Genomic DNA, 25,146 nt, shown 5'->3' on the forward strand with positions numbered 1-25,146 from the left:
TCTTTACGTCAGTCTACGCCGCCACCGTCTTCGGTATGCCTACCTCTTGAGAACCGGTGGTTCCCTACGGCGCAGAGGTCCTGCAGCTAGCCGGTACCGTCAAGTACTACCGCGCGGCCTGGATTGCCTGGGAGAAACGCAAGGATGTGACCAGGATGACGGGCACGTAAGTACATGGATGTGGTCACTCGGGCCGATGATCTAATCCAGCAGTTTCCGACGTAATCATGGCAAGCTCCTGGCATTGTTGTGTCGTAATTGAAGATAGTATTTGTAGGATAGTAGAGAGTGTTCGACTCGCTTTTACGCTCGGCTAGCCTATGACATATGTCAATTGTCTATCCTATTTAAGTTAATGACAAATAGACATCCCAATGCACGCTGTCGATATCAGTCCAACTAACAAACCGCCATGTAAGCTTCCTCCCGACCATCAGCTCGACATGACTTTCCAGTGGTAGCTGGTATGCTAGCTTGCAGCTAGCTTCAGGATCTGGGAATCTCCGTAGTCTATCTACCACTAAGTACCGCGGGTCCCTGAGGATAAAGAGGGGGTTGGCAACAGATATGTGAAATTCCAACATCGGGATGCGCTGCAACGCACCAGCATTTTCCCGTAAAAATACGGCCCACTGCTCCCTGGACATGTGCCTGGTTATGCTGAGATATCGCAGCCGCGGAAACATGCTCAACTGTTTCGCGATCAATACCTCTCCGAGGTAGGGATTGTGGTCCCGCAGTTTGGCGATATACTTCAAGCACTGCTCGCCGATGCACCATGAATTCACTGTGTCCCAGGGACGGGTGTTGTTGGCAAAGCAGCCAGGCTGAAACAGGTTTTCGCCATATAACACCTCGCGACCTTCTATACTGGTAGTACGGCAGCACTCGAGGATGGCGGGGAATAAGCCGTGGCGGATCCATGGATAACGCTCAGTTCGGCACCGCGCCCGGGGGAGAACGAAGCGACGAGTGGTGGTGCAGATGAAGTATCCCACATAGGGCGTCGTCGGCGGTAATATTAGGAGCAGTCGATATATCGCGATACGGATCTCGGCAGGGAAGCGGAGGAAGGAGGTCAAGCTCGGGTTGGTTGTCCTAAAGACTGCGGAATTGGCGATGCGACGGATGGCGTTCGGTGCCGGAGTCCACCGACGTCGCGCTTTTGAAGGTGCAGCGTAGCCCAGACGACCATCTCTAAAGAGAAGGGTGGTCTGGGCCAACTTGGGCCGTGGCGTAACGGTGCATCGCCGCCAGTGCAGGTTTTCAGTAGACATGATGCCGGCAAAATGCTAAACTGTACAGGTATGTACCTAACCTTAGGTGCCCAGCAAAAACACTCATTCACTGAACACCTAATGTAGGTGGCCAGTGCTTAGTGTGGATGGGCTGACCATCTCCGCCGGACTTGGCCGGACCAGCGCAGGGGATATGCGAGCTCACGTGAGCTTTACCCTACCGCGGGGATAAAAATTGTTTACCTTACCAACCTTAACGATCAGCTTCCTATTACCTCCGTTAAGCTATTATTATCAGATATAAAGATACTATTGTATCTAGATCCAGTATAGTTTTAGAAACGCTTTAAAATCGATTCAAAAGTTTAGCTGTTATATGGTTGCGTGATTTACACCGCCATCGCTGCAAACACTACGGTCAGAAAGCCCACAGCCATTGTAGCGGCTCTCCTCGAATTAGCAATTGCGGCCGCCCCTTCAAACGGATCGGGCTGCGGGTTGCCATTAGGCTGGTAAGTCTTCATGCAAACAAACTGGACGTTGGGTGCCCTGTCATTGCCCTCTCCGTCATAGACGACAGTGACGACAGGCGTGGACCCGGCACGGCCGCCGAACAGCGGCCGGAGGAAATCAGACTCGGGCGGGTCTGTAAAGTAAAACTGGCGCATCCTGGCGACCGCGTACAGCTGGAACGACTGCGGCAACACGGGCCGGCACGACTGGTCTCCGAGCGCCTCGTTGTCGGCGACTTGCATTTCAGGTCCAGGCAGCGCGCCGCCCGTGACGTTGATGAAGCTCGAGACCCAATGGGCGCCGCACATCAGGCTGTCCTCGCGCAGGCGCAAGTTGATGTGACGCGTCAGCGCGGTGCACCGGTCGGTTGCGTCGTTCTCTTCGGACGACGAGCTGTCGAAGTCCCTGACCATGTTGTAAATGGCGGCTTGGCACAGTTCGTCGACGACACCCTCGCACGAGGTGGAGTTGGCTAGGGCAGAGTCCTCGTCATCGCGGTCATCGGGAACCGGAAACGTCTGGCCCTGGTACTGCATCATCAGAGCGCACCCCGATGGATAGTCATTGTCGGCCAAGTTGGGGCCGATGCCGACAAAGAGCTGCAGGTCCGTGAACTCGTAGTCCGGCAAGCCAGCAGCCGTGAACCCCCGCTCCTCGAGGCCATCGACCAGCGTGAGACTGAGGTTTGTTGCGGAGATGTCGAGGACCTGGGGTGCGATGCCCACACCAACCGGAGCTCCCGGGAGATTATGGGCACACACGCTGTTGTTGGATGGATTGCATCCAAGGCTTTCGCAGCTGGAAATGCTAATGGAGGGGTTTGGCGTGTCTGGCAAATCCTCTGCGCCCTGAGCCACTGCCGTTTGGGCGGCGAGCGCGACAAGGGGGACGTAATGGGGGATTCTCATGTTAGTTGTCGAACGCAAGCCGGTGCTCCAAACTCGAAGTGAAAGGAGCTGTGAGGGCGGAGTGCAAGACAATCTAAGCAGAGAGCGGGACGGCTGTCTTAAGGTATACTACTATTAATGACCTTCTCAAGATTTGGAATCAGGAAATTTTAGCCAAGATGTCTTAGCCATGTCATCCATTGCCCTGGTTGAGCGGAAACGTCACTGCGTTTGCAGGCGCAGGTCTGATCTTTACTTGTACAGTTTTCTCCCTAAGACGGTATGCCGAATTGCCGATCTGGGCTGTCGTCAAGATGTACTGCTCGGCAACTTATAGCCGTGAAATACGACGTCATAACATCATAAAACACATGGGCTGGAAAACAACCAATAGGATTTTGTCGACCAAATTACCTAATTATCACCACTACCATTCCAGCCTTGAACGCTAAGAAAGCTATTGTTTAAACCTGTCTATAAATGACCGAAGGCTTTCAGCAGCTATTGCGATGTGCTAGGAATACATAAGGTACTAGCGAAGATCGCTAGACATAGAAATGATATCATTTAGCATTTGAGACCTCGACCCGCGGATAGTCGTTCAATACCAGTATACAATATCGTTCAAGTTGGCTACCCTTGAGACTAACAACAAAGGAAAAACAGGTAGGAACAAGCCAAGATGCAGGTCGTAGCCACGCGGTGTGGGAGCACAACTTGGGATCTTAAGGATGAGATGATGTAACTATTGCAGGAATCTAGAATCCCGAGCCATACCGTCTTTATATCAAAATAAGCATAGTTAATATCAGTACTAATGCTGACGAGAGCCCATGGCGTATGATAGCGGTGACAATCTCATAGGATCAATGGGTATGGAGGTCGGTGAAAGCATAAGGCTTGGTCTATGGGCAGCTCAAGTCTGTATATAGAGCGCAAGCAGGAATCTGCCGGTATCGCTGCTCAGATCGTGACTGGATCTCACAAACTCTCTGACACATTGCCCCGAGTCCCAAACCTCATTCATAGCCACCTGCAGCACAACAAGCCTAATCCGCTTTCCAGCCCGCCAGCCACAAGCATCCTTCCAATTCTTGAAGATACTATTGCGGTTCGACATGTCTGGTGTTCTCGGTCTCATCGTTTTTACCCTCGGCACCGCTGTCACCATCGTCTCATATTCTCAAGACCAAATCCCTACAAGTGATAGCGGCACCGCGGCAGTAAGCTACGTTATCGCCAACGATGGTGCCAACGGTGATCTCACGAGCGCAGGTGGTAACAAGCCTGATATCCAGATGTGGGACGAGACAGGCGAATTCATCGCGATAGAGACCCAGGACGATGAATACAGCGAGGAAGGGTGGACGACATATACCACCGACGTAAGCACTCGCGAAGCGCCTACATACACGCTGTTCACCGGCAACGACGATGCAATATGCATTGCCTGGGCAGGTATATCTTTCCCGGGCGGGGATCAGAAGTTTGGCTTCCATCCGGGACAGTGGGCCTACGCGTGCAGTAACTACGGCAACGGTGACGGAGGTGGCATGCGGTAAGCCCAAGCTCTCGTGAGACACATGCAACTCCCAATGTCCTTCGCTAATGAGTACGAGGTATTACGCTGGTACAAGTGTTCTCGGTTTAGACGAGAATGAGGAAACGGTCTACTGCGCCTGGGTCGACCGCAACGGCGACATGGAGACGACGGGTTTCCAAGTCCACTGGCCAGAGTTTGATGGCCAATAGTTGGAAGCGCGGCCGCTCTCGTACTACTGCGACAACAGGCCACCCGTCGACTTCTCGCGGAAACGATATCGACATCTGCTTCCCGTTTTCGTTACTCTCCAAAAGTTTAAGTGAAGGCAAAGGAGTCCTAATAAGCTAGGGTTTCCATCTAGCGATCAAAAAATTCATCATGTAACTTTTTTTTAATGAGGACCAGTAGGTCACTTGAAGAACTAAATTGAATTCTGCAGCTCTGGAAACCAGAGGCCATCCTCTGGCTCCCGTTTCACCAGGGTTACGGTGTGAATCACCGAAATTGTCCTCCCACCCTTGTCCCACCGCCCGAACCGAGGGATTTTCCAGCCTCCAGTCCGTAATCCGGACTAGTGTTTGAGACTCAGAAAAAAACGAAAAAAAAGTAAACCCATATTGCTAAGGTAGTTGATGAACCCTTGACAGAAAGCCGCCCTTTTTACTAGCCCTGAAGTTTGGTTTCCTTGCTTCCACCCCACCTTAAGTTGTCACCTCGTACTGTACCAACCCGCTTAATCATCTACCATCCGCGCCCCGCCATCTTCTCCTCGGGCCTCAAGCCGGCATTGCTGATGCCGGCCATAGCCTTGCCGTGCTCGATGCTGGCCTCGATCAGCGCCTGCCTGTCGGTGTAGCGGGCGGTGGCCTTGACGATGGCGCGGGCGCGCTTGGCGGCGTGCTCGGGGGTCTCGGCGTCCTTGAAGATGCCGCTGCCGACAAACACGCCGTCGCAGCCGAGGTGCATCATGAGGGCGGCGTCGGCGGGCGTCGCCACGCCGCCGGCCGCGAAGTTGACGACGGGCAGGCGGCCCAGCTCGGCCGTCTGCTTGAGTAGTGCTGCGTCGCAGCCGATCTCGCGCGCCAGGGCGGCCACGGCGAGCTCGCCGCCCGAGGCGAGGGCGGCCTTGGCGCGGGCGATCTCGGCGTTGACGGTGCGGATGTGCTTGACGGCCTCGACGATGTCGCCCGTGCCGGCCTCGCCCTTGGTGCGGATCATGGCGGCGCCCTCCTTGATGCGCCGCAGCGCCTCGCCCAGGTTGCGGCAGCCGCATACAAAGGGGATCTTGAAGCCGTGCTTGTTCACGTGGAACTGGTCGTCGGCGGGCGTCAGGACCTCGCTCTCGTCGACGTAGTCGACGCCCAGCGCCTCGAGGATCTGGCACTCGACCACGTGGCCGATGCGTGCCTTGGCCATGACGGGGATGGTCACGGCCGCCTGGATCTCCTTGATCATCTCCGGGTTGGACATGCGCGCCACGCCGCCCATCTTGCGGATGTCGGACGGGATGCGCTCGAGCGCCATGACGGCGACCGCGCCGGCTTCTTCGGCGATGCGGGCTTCTGCGGCCGTGGTCACGTCCATGATGACGCCGCCCTTGAGCATCTGGGCAAGGCCGGCCTTGACGGTGAAGTCGTCATTGCTGGGAGAGCCATTGGCGGCGCCGTTGGGGTTGGTTGCCATTCTGTTGGTTATTGGTGTGATTTTGAGTGGCGGTTTTTTCCTCTTTTTGGAGGAGGGAAAGAGTGCGAGCTCAGGACAAATCGCGCTCTGCTGTGCTTCTTCAAGGTTTCACTTCTTTCTTCGGTCGCCGAGAACCTCGCCTGCTGGGGTATCGAAGCTATGCGAAACGAAATGGCCAATGTGAGACCGGCGTTCTGTTTCCGCTCAAGGACTTTGGGATCGATTCGCTTTTTGAAGAGACAATGGCATGACTCAGTGGAGGAAATGGTAGTGACCCCTCGATCCGCGGAAGCGAAGAGATGCACGAAGCGGGTGCTCTTCACAGTGTCTGTTACACTGTGGGTTGTAGAAGCCGGGGTTAAAGATTTTAGGACGCCCCTCGCCTCCGAATCGGAGCCAGGCCCGGGGCTACGGTTCGCTGCGAACATGGGGTGGGCACAAGAATCTGCCACTGCATCGTGGAGTTCCCCTTGCGCAATTAAGTATCTCTGTGTCAAAAGAGTGCCACGCCGAGTTTTGGCATGGCCGTTCCCACAGTCTTTCCAGCGATTTTTATGTCTACTACATATCTGGGCAGCCATGTGACGGAATTGTAGACGGCGCCGTCTTCCGGACCGCGCCGCCATTGGAATCGTGCGCCCTGTCGAGAACATGGCAGCTGACGGCAGCTTTCATGAGAGTCACAAGCGAAGAAGGTGGGGGGATGTGTCTTAGCAGCGATCGGCAGCACCCACACGGTATTAAGTTTAATTCTCCCACAGTTTAGCTGAAACGGGAGCCGGGAAAGGGTGGTTTATCGCGCAATTGTACTTGTACTGTACCTGGTCTTGACAAGCACCAGTCTGCCGATATCGTCGAAAAGTCCCAATGGGTGGCGAGGCATTTAAGACCAATGCCGCCCCTATCCGGCACATTCCGAGCACGAGCAACCGCACTCGCAATTGTCTCTGCCATTGACACCTGCCAAGTCGTGTGACTCGACGAACCGTGTCTTACCCATCAGTTATCCAGTAAACTGGACTTAATTAGATCTCGACGAGTCCCGAAAGTGAATCGTTGGCCAATTGCATCACAACCCCACAAGTCCAAGCAGAGCAGACAAACTCGGTTCGATCCATTCTAGGAACATCCCAAAGGAAGCCAAGGAAACAGCAAACCCGATCGGATCATCAGAAACCTTGACATGCCCATCTCAGTCGGCGTCCTCGCCCTACAAGGCGGAGTCATCGAGCACCTAAACCTCCTCCGCAAAGCCGCAGACCACATCCTCTCCTCGTCCTCATCGCCACAACCCGAATTGCAATTCACCTTCCACGAAGTACGCACTGCACCGCGACTTGCCCAATGCGACGCCCTGATCATCCCGGGCGGCGAGAGCACCACCATGGCGATCGTGGCGCGCCGATTGGGGCTGCTTGATCCGCTGAGGGAGTTTGTAAAGTACTAAGCCCGGCCTTTTCCCGTGTGTTTATTTATTTAATTTTTTTTCCCTTCGCTTCCCGCATCTCCCGTCCCCCCTGCTGACCACTACGTGCCGTACCCGTTTAGGAGCCAACACAAGCCTGTCTGGGGAACCTGCGCCGGCCTGGTCATGCTCGCCGAGCAGGCCAGCGCCACCAAGCAGGGCGGCCAGGAGCTGATTGGGGGCCTGGATGTGCGCGTCCTGCGGAACCGCTACGGCTCGCAGGTGCAGAGCTTCGTCGCCGACTTGGACCTGCCGTTCCTCGGCGGCGGCCCCGGCGGGGAGCGGGAGCGCCCCTTCCGGGGCGTGTTTATCCGCGCGCCCGTTGTGGAGGAAGTCATCGCCCCTGCGGCTGATGCGGCTGCCGCTGGCGGTGATGGAAAGGGGAGAAGGGGGCCGGTCGAGGTGCTGGGGGTTTATCGTAGCGGGGAGAAAAAAGACGGGGAAGGGGATATTGTGGCTGTGAGGCAGGGCAATGTGTTTGGGACGAGCTTCCACCCGGAGCTGACGGAGGATGTGAGGATACATGTTTGGTGGTTGAGGCAGGTACTGGAGGCGGTAAGGCATGGGGACTTGGCAGTCGGGCGCGGTATTTGAGGGAGCGTGCGTGACGTGCCGACTTGGCTCCGGTGTTTGGGCTGCTAGATTACCTACCTTAGATCCGTCGGGGGAGGCAGTTTGCATAAATGGTTAAACGCTGGCCAGAAGGTGGTTCGGGCATTCTAGCATCAGGTATGGTTCCCCGCACTATCTCTATAACCTAAACAGAGAATAAAAGCCTGAGGAAAACAAACCGGTATCTGCAATTCGCATGGCCGCAGCGTTTCAGTGCTCAGCGAGGATTGCACCAGCGCTGGAGGAGCCGCTCGCCTGCGAACTCTCGGTCGGACCGAAGCTGATTTGGCCCAACCTCGACGCCAGATCATCACAGCCGTCATCTGTTCCGCGGGCTGTGCCGAACAACAAGCCCGACGGCGTGTCTCTTGAATCATGCTTGCGGCGAAAATATGACCTCTCCCTGATAGCTCGCGCCGTCTGCTCGCGTATGGCCTTGATCATGCTCTCAACAATATCATTTCGCTCCTGGTCCGCTTCGGCGCCATCGTCCTCCAAGACGTCGGGGGTCCGCCAGTTGTAGTACAGATTGCCGTGGCTCGGCCGGCAGTGTACACCCGAGGTGTGGGCCGCAAAGTACCAGTGACAAAGCATACAAGTTGGCTTGCTGCTGCCAATGTAGCGCCCAAACTCGGCCTCGTTGAAGAAGCGTGGTGGGTCTTCGCCTTCGTCGTACGCCTGCGCCTCGTCACGCAGAATCGAGTCGAGAAGATTGATCTCAGCGTGGACAATGGGGCGGAACTTGGTATGGTGAACTCGCTGTTTGATCTGAACATCGAGCCCGAGGTTTTGCAGGCTCCTGGCGTGCTTCTGGTAGGCCTCCAAGGTGGCTCTATTTCGGCCCATCCGATCGATGATGCCTTTTGCGTTGCGGCGGATTTCGGGCGGATCCAGGCTAGGTTCGGTCGAACGGACCCAGCTGACTTCAAAATCGACAAAAATCTGGGGCCATAACTTCCGCGCCGAGATGAGGACGTTGATGGCAATGAAATAGGATAGGAGGCGGCCCAGTGCGTGGCGGACCTCACTCCATGGACTGTCTTCAACTGCATCATGTCCTCGCGTCTTTTGCTTCATGTAATCTTCCAATGTCGGCCCGTAATGAATGTTGATTTCCTCGAGGAGTTCCTGGGCATGCCGGGCAACTGGCACAACGACGTTGGTAAGTGGCGGTTCGGATCACTACTAGTATCGCTTCTTTGTAGGGGAGGGGGTTGTTAGACTTACACTCGTCGTTGTTGTCAGAAGCAGCACTCCTCGCCGCGCTAATATGTGCCTCGAGGCCTCGGAGAGCCTGAGAAACGGATTCGCCTGGTGAGTGGAATCGTATCGTCAGCATAGGTCAGCAACCGAGAAGATATCCAATTCATACCGTTGCCGGTTCCTTCCTGGGCTGATGTGTCAATACAATGCGTGAGGTGACGGTCATCGCACAGATTTTCGATGTATTTCTCGATCCGGGGCCGGTTGAACGCCAGCACCATGCGTAAAATGTCGGAGAAAATGGGCGCCATGAGAGCCTTGTCGTTCACGACGTCATCAGCAACGCCGCCGAGGATGTTGAGGATGTCTGCTACATAGTTCTTGACAACGTCAAGCTCATGACTGGCTCGCTGGTTGGACGCAAAGCGATACTCGATGGTGCCGGAGTCAAGAAGAACGAACGATGTTACGGTCTTGCCCAGGGGTTGAGCTGGTTGGTTGTCGCAAATCTGCCCGAGTTTGTTGACGAAGCAGTAGAATATCTGCTTTGGACTTTTACCCGCGGCCGCCTCCAAATCGGGCTCTGAGACCGCATTCGCTTTGCGGTAGATAGCTCTCAGGCTATCCAGCAAGATGACCGGTTCGTAGAACCGTTTCCGGCGGCTGGCTGCGAGGGGAATGAAGTCCGACATGATATTGGCTGGCCCGGCCAGAAAGAATAGAACAGATTTGCGCGAGAACTGTTCCAGAGGGGAGTCGAGGATTGTGGCCCCCTGGAACTCTGATATACCCTTTCGAAAGAGCTTTGGGAAAGGAGTTTGAGCTCGCTGATCCGATGTGGTGGTAGGTTGGAGGACTACACATGCATTTCAGAATCTGCCTCCTGTCTCCAAACATACGTTTTGCGCCTATCAATGTCGGTTGGGGGCATACATGGAGACCGGCGCAATTTCTTGATAAAAGATGGTCCAGTCAAAGCTGCAAGGCAACCAACAACAAGAAATGATAAATCATGATTTCTGAAGGACCTTCCAACGTGTTCGAACATATCTTGGCTTGTTGTAAGCCCCGAGGACTGCCCAACTTCTCCAACGGCTGATTAGTGGGTTGGAAGACTCGTTACCCAATCGAATCCTTGCAATTGGCCGGGTCGAGCTGCAGTTGGCCTCACGTCGGGCTTCCCTGCGGGCCTCACTGCATAGGATGCGACGCTCTTGTTGGCCACCTATCGGGCCCAGATCCCCAATCTCGGGTCTTCGAGCTTCATTCGTTCTGTTTGGGGGACGGCACATGTAGTAGGCCTCAAGGACCCCACATCAGCGAGCCAAGTATGCCCCCTGCTTGCGCACCATGAGAGCTCTCGGCAAGACTGAATCGGCTTAGAGTATTTCAGTGTCCAATTTGCCCCTGCGATATTTGCAGGGAGGTTGCCAACCTTCTTTCCCTCAGCGTGCGACAATATACGAGGTGATACGGGTCAGTTCACCAACCTCCCTTGCCTGCCTTAGGAGGAGGTTTTCACAGTTGGTCGTGGTCCGGCAAATGGGCGCTGAACGCCACATGCCCCAACCGGGACTAGAGTCAATGTAAGTTTCCTCGGGCGGTCGTTGCTCCACCGCCGGACAGGGAGACTTACGAGACGTTCGAAGCGGAGTTATGGATGCGGAGTGGGTTCTTGACCCGTACGAGGAGGGAATCGGAACTCACTGGCCCTTTGAGCATGGACCCGACCCCTGCTCAGGTTTCGCTTCTCAGGGACTTCTGTCCCCAGAGTTGAGCATGCCTTCGACCCCTCCGGGTGTGTGGGCAGCCCAGGCTTATCCCGGTACTGGTCCGGGGAACGGTACTGTGAATCCGCAGTATTTGAATCTCGGCATGCCCGCCAGCCATGAGGCCGCCTTGACCAGGCAGTGTCTCTCGCTCACTGGCTCGCCGGTGTCTATGACCGAGCCCGCTTGGGAAACAGAGTTCCAGTTCTCGGACACGGACCCAACTCCGCCATTTTCCCCCGGCCCCGGTTTCCCATCCCGTTATCCGGCGGGCACCCCATTCTACGGCGAGTCAGCGGTTCATGTGGCTTTCCCTTTGGTTAGCCTCGCCCTGGAGGAGTAGTTCTTCGATAGAACCACAATCGCCGTCATGATGGGAAGTTCATCGGAGGAGGATAGTCCCCACGCTTTGGGCCAAGCCCCGGACGATCATTCAGTTCGCAACAGCAGCTTTGATTTTAACAGTATACAACCACACAACGGTGGCGTTGGCACCACCCTCTGTTTCCGGCAACGCGCAGACCCGACCCTCGTTCCCGAGCCTAGCGTTGCCGCACCAGCCCCCGGCGCCGAATCCCTTCCCATCTCGGCCGCCCCACAACCAATGGGCGACAACAGCGATGAAGATGTATCCGATGCTGGCCGCAAGAAGTACCACTGTTCTTTCCCTCGGTGCAAGCGGGCGTTTCCTCGACCCGGAGAGCTTCGGTAAGCCACTGCACTGCCTCCCCTGGTTCCCTTGCCCCTTCCTCTATCAAGTAGCATAAAGCGCTGACGCATACCGGCTCCGGAAACAGCAAGCATCAGAAGAATCATCTCAGGCCGCTCAAGTGCCCCTACTGCGGCGACAAGTACAGGGGCGCGGCGGAGAAGAAGGATCTGGTACGCCACATGCAAAATCATCACCCAGATGAGATTCGGGATGACCCCGAATTTCCAAAGAAGATGTTTGCGTGTCCCGGCTGCACATACAAAGCTTTGCGAAGCGACAACGTGAACCGGCATCGACGAACCATGGGCCACTAGGCATCAGGGAGTTCGGGTAAACACGGCCACTCTGGGTTTTCATTTCTGCGATCTCCTTATACTCCTTCAACTTTCTGTACACGCACATGGGGCTTTCTTGGTCAAGCGATGGGGACCATTTGCATTTACTCATTGCTTATCTATTGTTCTAGTGTGTTTGTTGATATCTATGCAGTGTGGTTTGCTGCTGCTGCTGCCGCTGCTGCTGCTGCCGCCTTGTTACTGTTGTTCTATGGGATTACCGTGATAAACGGGTTCCTGGCTGGTCCGCTGGTGACGTCGGCCATGCTGCATCTTGCAGCTCTCCAGGGTTCTTCCGACGCTCCACCCAAAGCTCTCAAGGTCTGATATAGTGACTTCCCCACTGGTTGATGCACCCGTCTTGGATGCCACAGTGCTCCCAGTGCTCCTCTTGTGTCGACAAGCAGGTCATCCAGCTCCAGACTCTTCTCTGAAGACGTTAGAACACGCTAGACAGAGCTGAAGATGGCGGGTATCGGCCGTCACCTACACCGATGAAACGCAGGACAGTCAACGCGCTCGGCACCAGAGTGCTCGGTGCAAATCCGGGGGAAGCAACCCCCAATCTTCATTACAACTTAGGAAGGTGATACCTAATTACCCCTACAGTTTGCTTGGCCGAGACGCTCTCGCCTCGGCGTCCCAATCTACGCTTCCAATCTCTCCCGACGTAGATAGATCAGCCACCTAATGGCTCTTTCCGCACCGGTCATATCTCATCGCCGTCATCGTCCGACTCCAGATCGGGATCCGGCACCTGCATGTCGGGCGGCAGCTGAGGCATCTGCTCGACCCGCTGGGCGGGCGGGGGCGGCGGCAGGTGGGCCTGGGGGATGATGGTGTAGGGCAGATTCGCGGGCAGGCCCTGGGCGGCGGCGGCAGCGGCGGCCTTGCGCTCCTCGTCGCGCTTGATCTTTGCCAGCATGTTGCGGACGTCGCTCTTCTTGACGTACTGGTACTTGTCGCCAAACGAGACGCGGATGCCGATGGTCAGCTGGCGCAGGTTGAGCTGGGCCTCGCGGTGCATGATCATGAGCCAGCGCACGCCGTCCTGCTCGATCTTGCGGAATTGGGCGGGCACGTTGGCGCCCTGCTCGCCCGTGAAGGGCTCGTGGTTGTGCTCGGCGCACTGCACGATGATGTGCCACTTGTCGTCGTACGGCCAGGCCTTCTCCTGGATCGCCTTGATGCGCATCGGGCAGCCCGTCTTGGTCGACTTGGTCTGGCGGATGCCCCGGCTGTGCGACGTGTAGTTCTTGCCGCCCTTGGAGCAGCACAGGTTGTAGCGGCGATACTGGCCCTGCGGGTCGCGGTTGAGCGACGAGATGATGACCATGGCGTAGCCCTGTGACCGCGTGAAGGCCTTGAGGTCGGCCTGCAGCGCCTCAAAGGTCGGGTACAGGCGGTCCTGCGGCGGCGGCAGGAGCGCCATCTGGAAGTTGGGGCGCGCTGGCTGCTGCTGCCCCTGGCCCTGGCCCTGGCCCTGCTGCTGCTGTGTCTGACCTGGCATCTGTTGTTGCATGGGCTGTTGCATCTGAGGCTGCATTTGCTGCTGGACCTGCTGATGCGACGGCATCATCTGTTGCATCTGATGCATCTGCATATGAGGCGGCCCCGGCTGCACCATCTTGACTGTGTAATCCTCCCGGGTGCGATGACAGGCGTTTGCGCGCGCTGTCGATGATGCGGAAGCGCTGTGATTCCAGGCGGCCGGCCGAGTGTGATGAGGTGAAGTTGGCGACTTGGCGCGCCAAATCCTGCGTCGCGTACGTGGCGTTTTGGCTAACCGGACTAATCGGCTCGGGTAAATTACTCTAGCCCAACTGTTAACAGCTGTCAGTACCGCTGCCAATGACCGCATGGCCGACCACCGATATCGCCGCCATCCACTTGCAGTTTCTCCTGAAACAGGTGCAAAGCAGCAGTTGTCACCGCACCTCGTATGCCCATGTTAGAGGCATTAAGCGTCCACCCTAGGGTTAGCAGGCTAATTAGGACTGATTTCGTTAGACACCTTGATAGATCGTTGAATAGGTAGTAACGGGGTGTCAGTTTCCGAGTCCGTAAAGTACTGTAATTAGAGACTAGCGCACGCAACTGGGTGATCAAAGCTTATCTTCTGGTGGCAGTGAGCCAAAGCGAGATCTTGTGTGAAGATACCCTCTAGCTTAACATAACTCAGTTTCTCTGCCTGCATGCATTTTTCGGTTGCCATGGGTACAGTACCATCCCACTAATCGTCACCCGAGACGAGCAGTATCAGAAGCATGGGGTCCGCCACCGCACAGTCAACCTGACCCACCCCGGCGCCAGCAACAACGCTCGACTCACGGCGCTCAGAGGCGTAGTTGAGGGTAAGGACAGATAATAACCGGGGTTATAACTTATGCAATTCTGTCAGTTGGTCGTTCTGGTCTTGGAGAATTTGATTTAATCAGCTGTCTTTGGGTGATCCGCACTGGGGATTGTGCAATCCCGGATATAGAATTCTGGGATTATTTCAGCTGCGGATTCGGAATGCTGCGTTGGAGGTTTAGAACGTCATGATGGCCGGAAATGGTTTGTGGTTGGCAGTGTACTTTCGGTATCTCGGTTCGTGTAAGTATCGTCATCACCCGGCATCCCCTGCCCGAACGCACCTTATGCGTGCCGAATCAGAGATCATAGCTGCTTTGCTCCAGTTCACCTGCCAGGGCGGGGAATGGGTGTGTGTAAATGATTTGTTGCCACTGACTGCATTCAGGCCCGCTCCTTCAAGTAATGTGTGTGTGATAATACCTCACGGCATAATGTATGCGGGAGCACCATTTTGCCTTCAGCGCAATACGCTACGTTGATAAAAGAAATGAAGGATCTCACTGCAAACGGCTCTGGTTATGCTATATTTAAGGTATCCACTACTCAGATTACCGGCTCGGCCATAGTAGTAGTAACCTCCATGAAACCCACCAGCTCAAATCCTGACAGCGGTCAAACAGTGTCCCCGTGGGCTGTTACCAAAAGTCTCAATCTGACTATGAAAAAGGCCTGTGCTACGTAACAATCCTGCCCTACGAGGCTGTGTAAACCAAAAACCGCCAAACAGTGCGCGCAGCATAAAAGTGCCCAAATCGACCACAATCCTTGCATTTTTCTGAAAGGTCCTGTGGGGTATTGTCCTGCCTCGCAGCGTTTGCACCAGTCGGGATATCACCCGCTCAACTGTGGCTGTGGCTATGCTCATTCGTCACCCCGCCTTCCTCTTCGAAGGTACGAATCGCCCGGCGTTTAAGGTGACTTGGCAGTGGCTTGGCCCGTTTCCGCAGAAGCTGAGCGATGAGACGCGAAATCTCGCTGCGAGAGCTCCAGGCTAGTCACGCCATTCAAAACTCAGACTCGCTGTCGGTAATTCAACCCGTAGAACGTTTCGCTGGAAATTTCATTTCTGGGTATATCGCGGTTTGCACACATCTTTCACACGGGATGGCTGATATCGTTGGCCTTAGCGTTGGAATCATCTCACTTGCTGGTCTTTTCAGCAATTGTGTCGATGCATTCGCCTATGTTAAGGCTGGCCAATCTCTCGAACGCAATCTCGCAATCCTTCTAGTCAAGCTCGATGTTGAAAAGGCTCGCCTGGTCTCATGGGGAAATGCAGTCGGTATCGCCCGTGCACTCAACAATGGGCGGGATGCCATCCTCAACGACCCGGCAATTGAAGCAACCATCAGGTCTGTTCTTGAGAGCATCAGACTTCTATTAACGGACTCGAAGCGGCTACAGGACAAGTACGCTGTGGAGGAACTATACGAGCCAGCGCAAATAACCGATGTTCTACAACTGGACTTGATCAGCAGCACCAGCCTCTCCATCTTCCGGAGGTCCTACAACAGGCTCTGCAACCGCGCTAAGCACCAACCTCAGATCGGCATTACGAAGCGAGTGTCATGGGCAATACGCGATCGAGAGAAGTTTGACGAGCTTATTCGCGACCTTCGGGAGTTCGTTGACGGGTTAGTTGACCTAGCGCCCATTGCGATCCAATCAGCTGTGGAAAGTAGGATGGAGGACGATGTTTCGAGCCTTCGAATTTCGGATCTGAACCTTGTCGAGGAAGCGCTATCCAGCCAGGAGCGCTACCAGACGCTATCGGATGCTGTTAGCGAGGCAATCCAAGCAAAAGAAGAAGGGGGCACAATCGATCAGTGGCTAAACAATCAAAACGGACAGGCCACTCAGCCCGAGTCGAGATTGGACCCCACTCCTGCAACTCCGCGAAATATTCCACGTGAGTTTGACCGATATAATCCGGTCCACTGATTCTCAGATCTTGGTCTAACCCCTAGCTTCAGATATGCACCAACTCTTTAATTCTTTTCTGATGCTCACAAGCCAATGCACAAATGCCGCCAATTCAGAGCTACCTTGCATCAGCCCCGAAGATAATCCAGATGTCAGACAAATACCAGTACAGCGGCGCTTGTTTACGAACAGGAGTATGTTAGCCCCTGTAGAAAAGAGCTGGCATCCGAGCCGACGGATTGCATCTCACATCGACCTGGAGGATGTTCTCAACATTGGCGGCGTTACCCTCACAAAACTACGACTCGGACTCCATCAACGCTTACTCGGAACATCCGAGACGGGCAGTGACACAGACGATGATTTCGACGTTTCACTTCACATTGCTACAATCTTCATTTACTGCCCACCTTGCACCTGCCTTATTGACACCGCCGTGGACATGTGTCAGAACATGCCGGACCCCCAGCTCCTCAAATGTTTGATCAGAATCGACGACCGGCTCCCATGCAGTTGCTTTGCGCATCCCTCTTCGCTAGAAGTACTATCGCTGATCATCAACGAGATACGCCAAATTGAGGGCTGGGCCGGGGTCACAGCGTCATATCTTCAACGTAGCCGTGCTGGATACGTCGACCGTGACTTTTTGGAGGCCAGAATCTGGGACCTTGAAACCGAGAAAGCTCTTCCTCTTCCAGCAACCCCGGACGAGAATCTCGAGAGAATATTTGGGAACCATCGATACAAAGATAATCATGCCGGAATTGTGATTCTCGGCGAGCACCAGTGCCTCGAGGATTTGATGCGTGTACTGGCCATCCGTATTGAGACTCGATTGCCCAGGGAAAATGAGATTTACTGGCTTCGGTGTATATCCACGGCCGGCAGACATGATTGGAAACATGGGAAAATCTGTGATTTCACTACTCAGCGTCAGAAACGGGTTTAACGTGGATCGAGATGGTATTCCGATAGCAACCGAGTAAGGTAGAATAAAGATACTGAGTTTGTTTTGGGCAAACGGCGACCATCTGCCATTCTAGCGCAGATTCCGGTACTGGATACGAATAGCCTTATTAGCCGAAATGGAATTTGGTGAGAACTAGGGCGCATGCACATCTTATCATTTACAAACGGAGTTCGTCTCCATAAGAGCAATCCAAATATATACCACAGGAGCCACCGTCGGTGGACAATACAAAATCCCAGAAAATCACACCCAAAAAGAACCACATCATTTACTCGTAAAGCCCTCCCTTTCGTAAACCCTAGTCCTCATGACGCGCAGCCTCCACCCGCTTCCGGCCTCTCAAACATCGACCTCCAACCCCAACTCTTCTCCCTCCATCCCAACTACTACACCTTTACTCCCAGTTTCCCCCCCACCCAGCCAACCCCTCACATTCACACGGCTCACATCGCCATGCCGGGACCAGGGGCGGCCGCGAAGGCAGGCAACCGATCGCCGGAATCAGACGGGGTCGTCCTCCCGCCGGGCAGCTCGGCGGCGCGGCCGCGCAGGCTGGCGGCGCGGAGCACGCCAAAGTCGAAGGCGACGTCGTGCTCGCTCTCCCAGTCCAGCTTCTGCCGCTCCTGCAGCGGCGGCGGCTCCTCGGCGTCCGCCCCGCCCCGCCGCTGCCGCCCCATCCGCCGCCGCCACAGCACCCACGTCGCCACCACCACCACCACCAGCGACCCCGCCCCCACCCCGACCCCGACCCCGATCTTGGTCCCCAGCGGCATGCCCTGCTCGGCGGCGCCGCTGGTCGTGGCCTGCGTGTTGGCCGCGTCGAGGGTGTTCTCGTCGGGCTGGGAGAAGGGGTTCGTGTTGCTGTTGCCGTTGCTGTTGCCGTTGCTGTTGCCGCCGCTGTTGTTATTACTGCCGCTGTCGCTGTCGTCGCCGTTGTTGTTGTCTGCGATGGGGTCGAGGCTGGAGTTGGGGTCCGTGTTAGTGTTGCCGTTGCCGGCTTGGATGGCTGCGTTGGCAGCGGTGGGGGCGGGCGGGACGAAGACGGACATGAAGGTTGAGCCGGGGGCTGTGACGAGAGTGAGGACTGGGGAGGCAGATGCCGTCGTCGGCTGGTCGGATTGCGCGGCCACAGCAGAGGTGGATAAGGCAGCTGCGTCTGTGGACGGTGGTGGTGGTGGTGGTGGTGGTGCGGGTGTGGTCAATGATTCCGGTGGTGCTACCGGGGGAGGTTGGTCCGGGCTCGGCGCCGTCGTTTCCGGCGGGGGTGGAACCTGGTCGGCAGGCGGGGTGGGGTTAGGGGTCTGCACGTCCGGGGTTGATGACTCCTCCGCCGATTCAACCGACGTAACCACCGGGTCGGGAACCGGCTCTGACGAGATAGTAGCCGGTGGCGGTTGAGTGTCGGCCGTGGTGGTGGGCGCTGCCGCCGCATCCCCGCCGCCCAGAAGTCCCGTCGTCCCGAGGACGGGGTCGAGGAGATTGTCGAGCAAACCCCCCGTTGCGTCTGCCGCCAGGCCGTCGCCTATCAATCCGTCAAGAAGCCCCGGCGGAGAGGCTGCCTCGGATGCACCCGATTCTTCAGCGACGGAAGTGCTGGTGGCATCTCCTTCTCCTCCCAGCAAGCCCCCTAATTCCAATAGCTGGGCCATCGCCAGCGCGGCCTGCAGCCAGAAAACGCGGATGACCAGCATCGTTCGAGAACCGAAAAAAAAGAAGCAAAATGATTAAGCAGAATTAAAAAAAAAAAAAAAAAAGGGTCGGCCTTTGCTAAGTGCGCAAACGGCCATTAGCTGCAAAGCATTTTGGAGGTTGAGGGCGAAAGCGAAGGAGAGAGAGGAATCCCAAGGGGAAAAGCCCCAAGACATTGAGCGTTTAACCGTCTGATCGGCGATGCATGACTGACGGCGATAGGCAAAAGCAATGGATGGACGTGCGAGCCCGGTGCTGGCATGGCCCAGTTTTCCCGAACGGTGACAGTTTCATCTTTCTGAGCTGTCAGGGGCACCGTGTGTGGTGATGGTGCTGGAGTGGGGAGGATCGCCGCCCGAAAGGGGGACTTGGCGTGTCAAGGGGCCCCGTCGCAAACCCCTGGGATGCCCAGCCACGCTTTGATGGCATCCGATGCCCAAGCTCAGCCAAGGGATCCAAACCTGCACCAATCGCGCCTATGCACGGCTAATTGGAAACCGGAGTCGGCGTTTCCATTGCGCAGGCCAGCTTTGCCGCCCCTTCACGACTCGTGCCGGAGGCCTTCCAGTAGCTGTAACTCGCCTCGTATACCTTGCCTAAGTGAGCCGCGATATCCGCCAGAGCCCGGGCGAGTGGGCACCCAACTGCAATCCGGCGATTCCGACCGCGCGGTTGGCCAATAGATACCAGTTGTGAACCCCGGGCATCAATCAACACAGGGCGCCACAGACACGCGCCATGCTGAGTGTAACCATTGAGATATTCATCTGGATTTATTTACTTTGTGGCTACTAAGGATGGGTTGCTTCATCAGGTCAACAGCTCCAGCGGCAAGTCCAACACGACCGGCTGGTATCGCTCCTCGCCCCTTGGCTTGGCCAGCGTCATCCAGGCGGCGTTCACGAAGATTGTCTTTCTCCCCCGCTCGAACCGCAGTTCCGGTGAAGTGAAATCCAGGTGTGCAGGGGCGCCGTCCTTGACGAGCGTCTCAACCTTGACGATGCTATCATCCGGTGCTGCCGACTCGTCCCCCCAAGTAACCAGCTCCACGCCGTGGCTGATGTGGTAGTGCCCGAACACGGTTAGCACGGGCCGCGCCCTGGCGATGGCTCTGGCCTGCACCGCGCATCCGGTCAACGGCCGGATCGGGATCCAATCGAGCCGACCGAGCGGCGGCCCGTGAGTGACCCAGACGGGGACGGAGCTGGTTGTCGGCGCGCCCTCCCACGCGTCTGTGGCTTGCGGCGACGGGTGCGGCGGGTAGATGAACGCGTAGGGCTTGCCGAGGAACTCGGGCTGGCAGGGGTTGCCGTAGACTGGGACGGTGCTGCTGGCAGCAGTTGCGGTGTCGGGAGAACCGGGTAGGAGTTGGATCTGCCGTACGCAGCGGTCGATATAGTGGATTCCTGCGGCCTTCGCAGCCTCGGAGGTGAAGAGCGCCAGGGCTTCGGGCAAGAAATCCTTGTGCTTGTTGTCGAGGCCCATGTCGTGGTTTCCTGGTCTGCCGTGTCATCCCGTGTTCCGGAAGGAGGCGATCCATGGCAGAGACATACCAGCTATGACAATCTTGACCTTGTGCGGGAGAGCGGACATCCAGTTGTACGCTGCTTGTAGCTCCTCCATCGTCCCATCGTCGGTCATGTCGCCGGAATGAATGAGGACGTCCCCGTCCGGCAGGCTCCCAGTACAGTCATCGTTGTGCGTATCGGAGATGCACACAACTCTCACTTTCCGGTTTCCAGGGCGCGGGCGTAGAGTATCAGCGTCGCCCATGTTAAAAGCACTTGAATGGGGATATATTCGCAGCCAAAGTCGCACAATGCCCGTTGCAGTCAGACCCCTCACGGGGCGGAACAACTCGCCGGACATCAGTCCAATGTATCTATAAATAGTATGATAGCAAGTGCGGGGACATGTTGCCGTTGAGCGGCAGGATGACAACATCTAAAATTGGGTACAGAGTGAGCCATACTGTCACTAGCAGTTGAGATGATTAAGTACGATATGGTTCTCTGCGTGAGGTTTGAAGACGTCAACTCGAGCTCGATCTCACTCAAAGGCTGGGGAATGGGGTAATTTAAGTATCGAGCCTTGGCTGTGATACAGTACCCAAGTCCTCAGGGATAGCAGCCCGAAGGATCCTACGCATTGACCCGGACGAGGGTCCATGCTCGGTGTGTGCGACGCACCCAACGCTGACGGGCGGGTTCTAGGGCGATCCATATTTTGGCGGCTGCACACCACAAGCGGCGGGATGCAAGCCCCGGCGACGAGGCTTCGACGGAATGAGATTGCAAGAAACAAGCATGTGCCCACTCCCGGGCCAGCTATTGGCCGGTCCCTCCCACGGTTGGAGGGAAATACCTAATTAACTATCGCTTGAGGCGTTCTTGTGATACCTGTTCGCGCCAACTCCCGTTCAGCTGGACACCGGTGACCGACAAGACCTGATTACCGAGCGTGCAAAGCTATGGTTATGCCAAAGGGTTGGAACGAATAATATAAGCGAGTCGCAGCCGAGCATCTGATGCGAAAAAAAAAAAGAAAGCCCACAATTCTGCCTTGTCTCACGACATCTTTGGTCAAATCAGGTCGCGCTCTCTTTGATTTAGGCCGTCATGAACGACACTCTCCCAGCCTCAGCAAAAGCGCCAGACGTCCAGTCTAGTCTTGGCCTATCAGGAGTTGACCTCATTGCCATGGTGGTCAGTGACTCGGGCCTGGCTAACTGCGAACCAAAATGGTGGAACGCGTCCCCTACCGGTTGCATGTTGATTGGGTTGCAACCGCGAGGCGGTTGGCAGGTACTGTACTTCCTATGCATTGCTGCTGATCCCGCCATGCACGCTCTCGCTGACTCATTCACCCCCACGCGACTTAGATCCTGCAACGCGCCGTACAATGGGGCAGCGACTCATGGGCAAATTGCTTCGGCGTTGACTGCGCGACTCCGACTCTGTACGCCTACTTCGCCTGCACCATCCGGAACCGACTCGAGGTGCTGGCGTCAAGGCGCCTTCGCTCGCCTATGGAGGATGTCCCGGCTGGTGGCGCGTGGAATACCAAGGATGACTTTACCGTGAAGCGACCGACCAAGCTCATCGACGGCAGCCGGGGCGGACAGGCCTTCATGGCCGAGGTGCTGGCGCCAGAGACAGGCACGCACTACAGCATTGCTGATCAGGCGCGCTTGCAGATGCTGAGCGTGTTGATGGTCGGCGCCGGTCTAGCGGTCGACGACTCGCTTGAGAACTACATGGGCACCGTGCTTCCTGCCGACTTTGACTTGTCAGACGGCCTGGGGAGTGTCTTTGGCCGTCTTGCTATCGGTTTGGTTGCCGGCAGCCTACTGGTAGTTTTATTCATGCTCGCCACCTGGTGGTCGCTCATGCGCGGAAACTTATTCGGCTCTGCACTCCCGTACATGGTGAAGATCGTCTCGCTCATGAGTTGGGCGGTTGGAGCGACAGGGCTTCTGATGCTTGGTGGGAACCCGCGAGTGAGATTGGTGGTCAAGGGCATTCCGGACCATATAAAGAAACGTCTCGCTTCGCTCAAAGACGGCGCCGATCTGGATTCGACCGAGACTTGCACCGGGCCTGTTCTCGAGGCATCAGATAAAGCACAATCAACTAAAATCACAACAGAGGTCCTGACAAGCCACGAGAACGACGAAACCCTCAGTGGGCTTAACCCCAAAGCAACAACCTGCTCTTCAAAAGTCGAGACGAATCGAACGCAAAACAGTCGTGATACTGACCCGAAAGTCAAAATCCAGTTCGGATCCTTGCATGGCTCAGTCTTCCTCCCTGACAGGGGCTTCTGCGTACTGCGCTCGTCACTCGTGGAGCGGCTTTGCGCCATCGATATCCTGACAGTACGGACCGTAGGGTGGTACCTTGGGATGGCATGGTTTGGACTGCTGTTGCTCGGGAGCATAGCTCTCCAGGTCGGATCAACCCTCGCTCCTGCCTTTGGCGCTGATCTCTTAGGGCTGGTGTTTCTGCTCGTCACCGCTCTCGCAAGAGGAGCCGGCGTCGCTGGGCCCGAAGAGTGGATGATACCCCGTTGGAAGCGGCGACAGAACGCATCCAACGGCGCGGTTCTTCTCGGCCAGTTTAATTCTAGAGCTGGCCTTGTCGAGGCTTAGGTTTCCCTGTATCCGGCGACTGCTTAGCCAAACGAAATGGGCTCGTGACCGCGGCTCGGAGCCGTGATCTGGTCTTTCTCAGGCGCAGTGTATCCATGCAGCGCCCAAGCCACCATTGCCAGGGACTACTCTTCTTCGACGTCTCTGAAAGCTCGCGGCCATCTCCCGGTTCTACGCGGCTTTATCAGCGGCGTGATTAAGTCAGCTAAGACGGCATTAGTAACCGTTCCCACAAACTCGGTAGAGACGGACCGTTAGCAAAACCCACATTTCCGGGGACGAAGGCGGGATAGGGAGACGGTGCAAAGAACACGAAGATTCAGACGAACATGAGATGCGGAACATCCGCCTACTCACACTTGAAATGGTTGGTCATCGAGAAGCGCGGATAAACGGCCCAGTTAATTGGCCAAACTATGCTGAGAGAGTAGGGCCTCTTGTACTGCTCACCAGCCAGCCCGTCAAGAAACCAAGTCGTTGTACATGAGGGGGGAGTAGCAGGTGCTGCTAGTGGTGATAGTGCAGGGGCTCCACTTAAACCAAGCCATGAGGTTGTGACCGGAGCCCTCGCGTCGATGTCGCCGTAACGATGGATCAACCCGACATTGGCAAGATGGTCTCTTGAGAAACAAGAGAACAGACAGGATATACATGGCTGGCGAAATGAATAAACAGGGAAGAAAGTACTCAACACCAGATACATTTTTTTATCCAAGGATCCGACCAGCCCTCGTTGATACGCCGGCCAATTCCTTGAGCCCTTGTCAACCGAATGCTGCTCGAGCTATGCCAAAGCTTCAAGGTAAAGTATAATCACCACAAGTACTCCATCATGAAGTCCAAGCTCCTTAACCTAAACACCAACGGCACCACGATATCCCCCTTTTCCCGGCCCCTTAACTGGAGATTACAAATTCACGCGAACGCCACCTTCCCTTCTCTTACTAATACTTAAAGTGCAACCTCGGCTACGTGCCTACCGCAGCAGTAACATCCTCCCCATGGCGCCTCTGCCCGTAAAACAAACACCTATGTATCGGTGACTGCCGCCACATCCCTAGCTTCTTGGTTACCGTCAGGTCTACCCTGACCTCGATTGTACCCTCTTCGCTTTCTCCCTCCCTGAGGCTCCAAATGAACCGGATACGACTCTCGAGACGGCCTTGACTAGAATAGCGCCTTCTCGAAACCAAAGCGTAGGACAGATCGCGACAGACCCGCCGCGCAAGAGACCCCAGAACGAGCCCCGTGACCGCTTAGGGGTCAGACTAGCTGCTGCTCCTCCTCTCTCGACAAGCTGGCTTGCGCTGTGCAGCGCCGGTTCGGCAATGATACTTGAGGGGCCGTCTCGCCTCCCGAAGGAGCGCTCGGTTCTGGTTGGCCTTCTCGTTATCGAAAATGGCACATCGTTAGTTTGTCAGCCAACCCCGTGCTTTCCATATATCGTTCTGGAGGGGAAAAGACCTCACACCCACAGCTGAAGAACCTGCAAGAAGACATCAGCGCCTGCACCTGCGCCTGCAGCGACTGGCGGTACTCCTTCATCTCCTCGTCGTTCCAGGCCGCTTTGGCCTTCGCCTTGATCCCGAAGACGGACCCCACCTGGCCTTTCTTGATGCGATCCACGTGCGCCTTGACCAGGCCCGCGAGTGCATGGCACGCGTCAAGCGACCGTTGCAGGTCGGCTATCTCTGCCTCGGACAGCGAATCGGCACCGTGGCTGCTGAGCCAGGCTGCCAGTCTGGTCGAAGCAGAACGCAGGGAGGACAGCTGGGCGACAAAGTGGTGGACCGTCAACTCGGCGTTTTTGAGCTTGGTCGCGAGCGTGTTCAAATCGGCCGCAAGAGTGCCCGTCTTGGCGGCGACGGTGGCGCATGCCGTGATGAGGCCAATGAGGGCTGCTGCTTCCATGATCATAAGGCTCGACGGGGACAGGGATGAGCTTCGGTAAGTATCGACACATGTACTGTGTGGTATGTGGTGTGTACTCATCCTGCGCTCAGGGGAAGTTGGGGGCCAAAACGGCCGACTCCTAAGTATTTATGGACGAGCCGAGCATCCTGTTGCCCGGGCCTAGGGTAGCAGCGAAAGGTACT

At 56.1% G+C, this 25,146-nt stretch overlaps 12 protein-coding genes across 12 annotated transcripts; 5 read left to right on the forward strand and 7 right to left on the reverse strand.

Annotated features, from left to right (window-relative positions):
• Positions 1-1,627: 1,627 nt before the first annotated feature.
• MFIFM68171_09889 (uncharacterized protein) lies at positions 1,628-2,659 on the reverse strand (the record flags this gene model as incomplete). The annotated part of the gene is made up of 1 exon (XM_071065308.1): positions 1,628-2,659. One exon carries the CDS (start codon positions 2,657-2,659, stop codon positions 1,628-1,630), a length of 1,032 nt encoding a protein of 343 aa, XP_070921409.1.
• Positions 2,660-3,756: 1,097 nt separating this feature from the next.
• Positions 3,757-4,390, forward strand: MFIFM68171_09890 (uncharacterized protein; the record flags this gene model as incomplete). Its single annotated transcript, XM_071065309.1, has 2 exons — positions 3,757-4,196; positions 4,252-4,390. 2 exons carry the CDS (start codon positions 3,757-3,759, stop codon positions 4,388-4,390), a joined length of 579 nt encoding a protein of 192 aa, XP_070921410.1.
• Positions 4,391-4,922: 532 nt separating this feature from the next.
• SNZ1 (Pyridoxal 5'-phosphate synthase subunit snz1) lies at positions 4,923-5,864 on the reverse strand (the record flags this gene model as incomplete). The annotated part of the gene is made up of 1 exon (XM_071065310.1): positions 4,923-5,864. The coding sequence occupies one exon, from the start codon at positions 5,862-5,864 to the stop codon at positions 4,923-4,925; it is 942 nt and encodes a 313-aa protein (XP_070921411.1).
• Positions 5,865-7,047: 1,183 nt separating this feature from the next.
• SNO1 (Senecionine N-oxygenase) lies at positions 7,048-7,923 on the forward strand (the record flags this gene model as incomplete). Its single annotated transcript, XM_071065311.1, has 2 exons — positions 7,048-7,304; positions 7,413-7,923. 2 exons carry the CDS (start codon positions 7,048-7,050, stop codon positions 7,921-7,923), a joined length of 768 nt encoding a protein of 255 aa, XP_070921412.1.
• A 228-nt stretch (positions 7,924-8,151) lies between these two features.
• On the reverse strand, positions 8,152-9,836 carry MFIFM68171_09893 (uncharacterized protein; the record flags this gene model as incomplete). Its single annotated transcript, XM_071065312.1, has 3 exons — positions 8,152-9,086; positions 9,169-9,252; positions 9,314-9,836. 3 exons carry the CDS (start codon positions 9,834-9,836, stop codon positions 8,152-8,154), a joined length of 1,542 nt encoding a protein of 513 aa, XP_070921413.1.
• A 1,447-nt stretch (positions 9,837-11,283) lies between these two features.
• MFIFM68171_09894 (uncharacterized protein) lies at positions 11,284-11,939 on the forward strand (the record flags this gene model as incomplete). The annotated part of the gene is made up of 2 exons (XM_071065313.1): positions 11,284-11,621; positions 11,711-11,939. 2 exons carry the CDS (start codon positions 11,284-11,286, stop codon positions 11,937-11,939), a joined length of 567 nt encoding a protein of 188 aa, XP_070921414.1.
• Positions 11,940-12,669: 730 nt separating this feature from the next.
• MFIFM68171_09895 (FAR1 domain-containing protein) lies at positions 12,670-13,587 on the reverse strand (the record flags this gene model as incomplete). The annotated part of the gene is made up of 1 exon (XM_071065314.1): positions 12,670-13,587. The coding sequence occupies one exon, from the start codon at positions 13,585-13,587 to the stop codon at positions 12,670-12,672; it is 918 nt and encodes a 305-aa protein (XP_070921415.1).
• A 1,835-nt stretch (positions 13,588-15,422) lies between these two features.
• Positions 15,423-16,259, forward strand: MFIFM68171_09896 (uncharacterized protein; the record flags this gene model as incomplete). Its single annotated transcript, XM_071065315.1, has 1 exon — positions 15,423-16,259. One exon carries the CDS (start codon positions 15,423-15,425, stop codon positions 16,257-16,259), a length of 837 nt encoding a protein of 278 aa, XP_070921416.1.
• Positions 16,260-17,654: 1,395 nt separating this feature from the next.
• Positions 17,655-18,902, reverse strand: MFIFM68171_09897 (uncharacterized protein; the record flags this gene model as incomplete). Its single annotated transcript, XM_071065316.1, has 1 exon — positions 17,655-18,902. The coding sequence occupies one exon, from the start codon at positions 18,900-18,902 to the stop codon at positions 17,655-17,657; it is 1,248 nt and encodes a 415-aa protein (XP_070921417.1).
• Positions 18,903-19,710: 808 nt separating this feature from the next.
• MFIFM68171_09898 (Putative rhamnogalacturonate lyase C) lies at positions 19,711-20,673 on the reverse strand (the record flags this gene model as incomplete). Its single annotated transcript, XM_071065317.1, has 2 exons — positions 19,711-20,396; positions 20,454-20,673. 2 exons carry the CDS (start codon positions 20,671-20,673, stop codon positions 19,711-19,713), a joined length of 906 nt encoding a protein of 301 aa, XP_070921418.1.
• An 845-nt stretch (positions 20,674-21,518) lies between these two features.
• Positions 21,519-23,050, forward strand: MFIFM68171_09899 (uncharacterized protein; the record flags this gene model as incomplete). The annotated part of the gene is made up of 2 exons (XM_071065318.1): positions 21,519-21,704; positions 21,782-23,050. The coding sequence occupies 2 exons, from the start codon at positions 21,519-21,521 to the stop codon at positions 23,048-23,050; spliced, it is 1,455 nt and encodes a 484-aa protein (XP_070921419.1).
• Positions 23,051-24,313: 1,263 nt separating this feature from the next.
• Positions 24,314-24,967, reverse strand: MFIFM68171_09900 (uncharacterized protein; the record flags this gene model as incomplete). Its single annotated transcript, XM_071065319.1, has 2 exons — positions 24,314-24,357; positions 24,526-24,967. The coding sequence occupies 2 exons, from the start codon at positions 24,965-24,967 to the stop codon at positions 24,314-24,316; spliced, it is 486 nt and encodes a 161-aa protein (XP_070921420.1).
• Positions 24,968-25,146: the final 179 nt, after the last annotated feature.

Source organism: Madurella fahalii (assembly GCF_045866475.1).
Source record: "Madurella fahalii IFM 68171 DNA, scaffold_5, whole genome shotgun sequence".
In the NCBI taxonomy this organism is placed as follows: Eukaryota; Fungi; Ascomycota; class Sordariomycetes; order Sordariales; genus Madurella; species Madurella fahalii.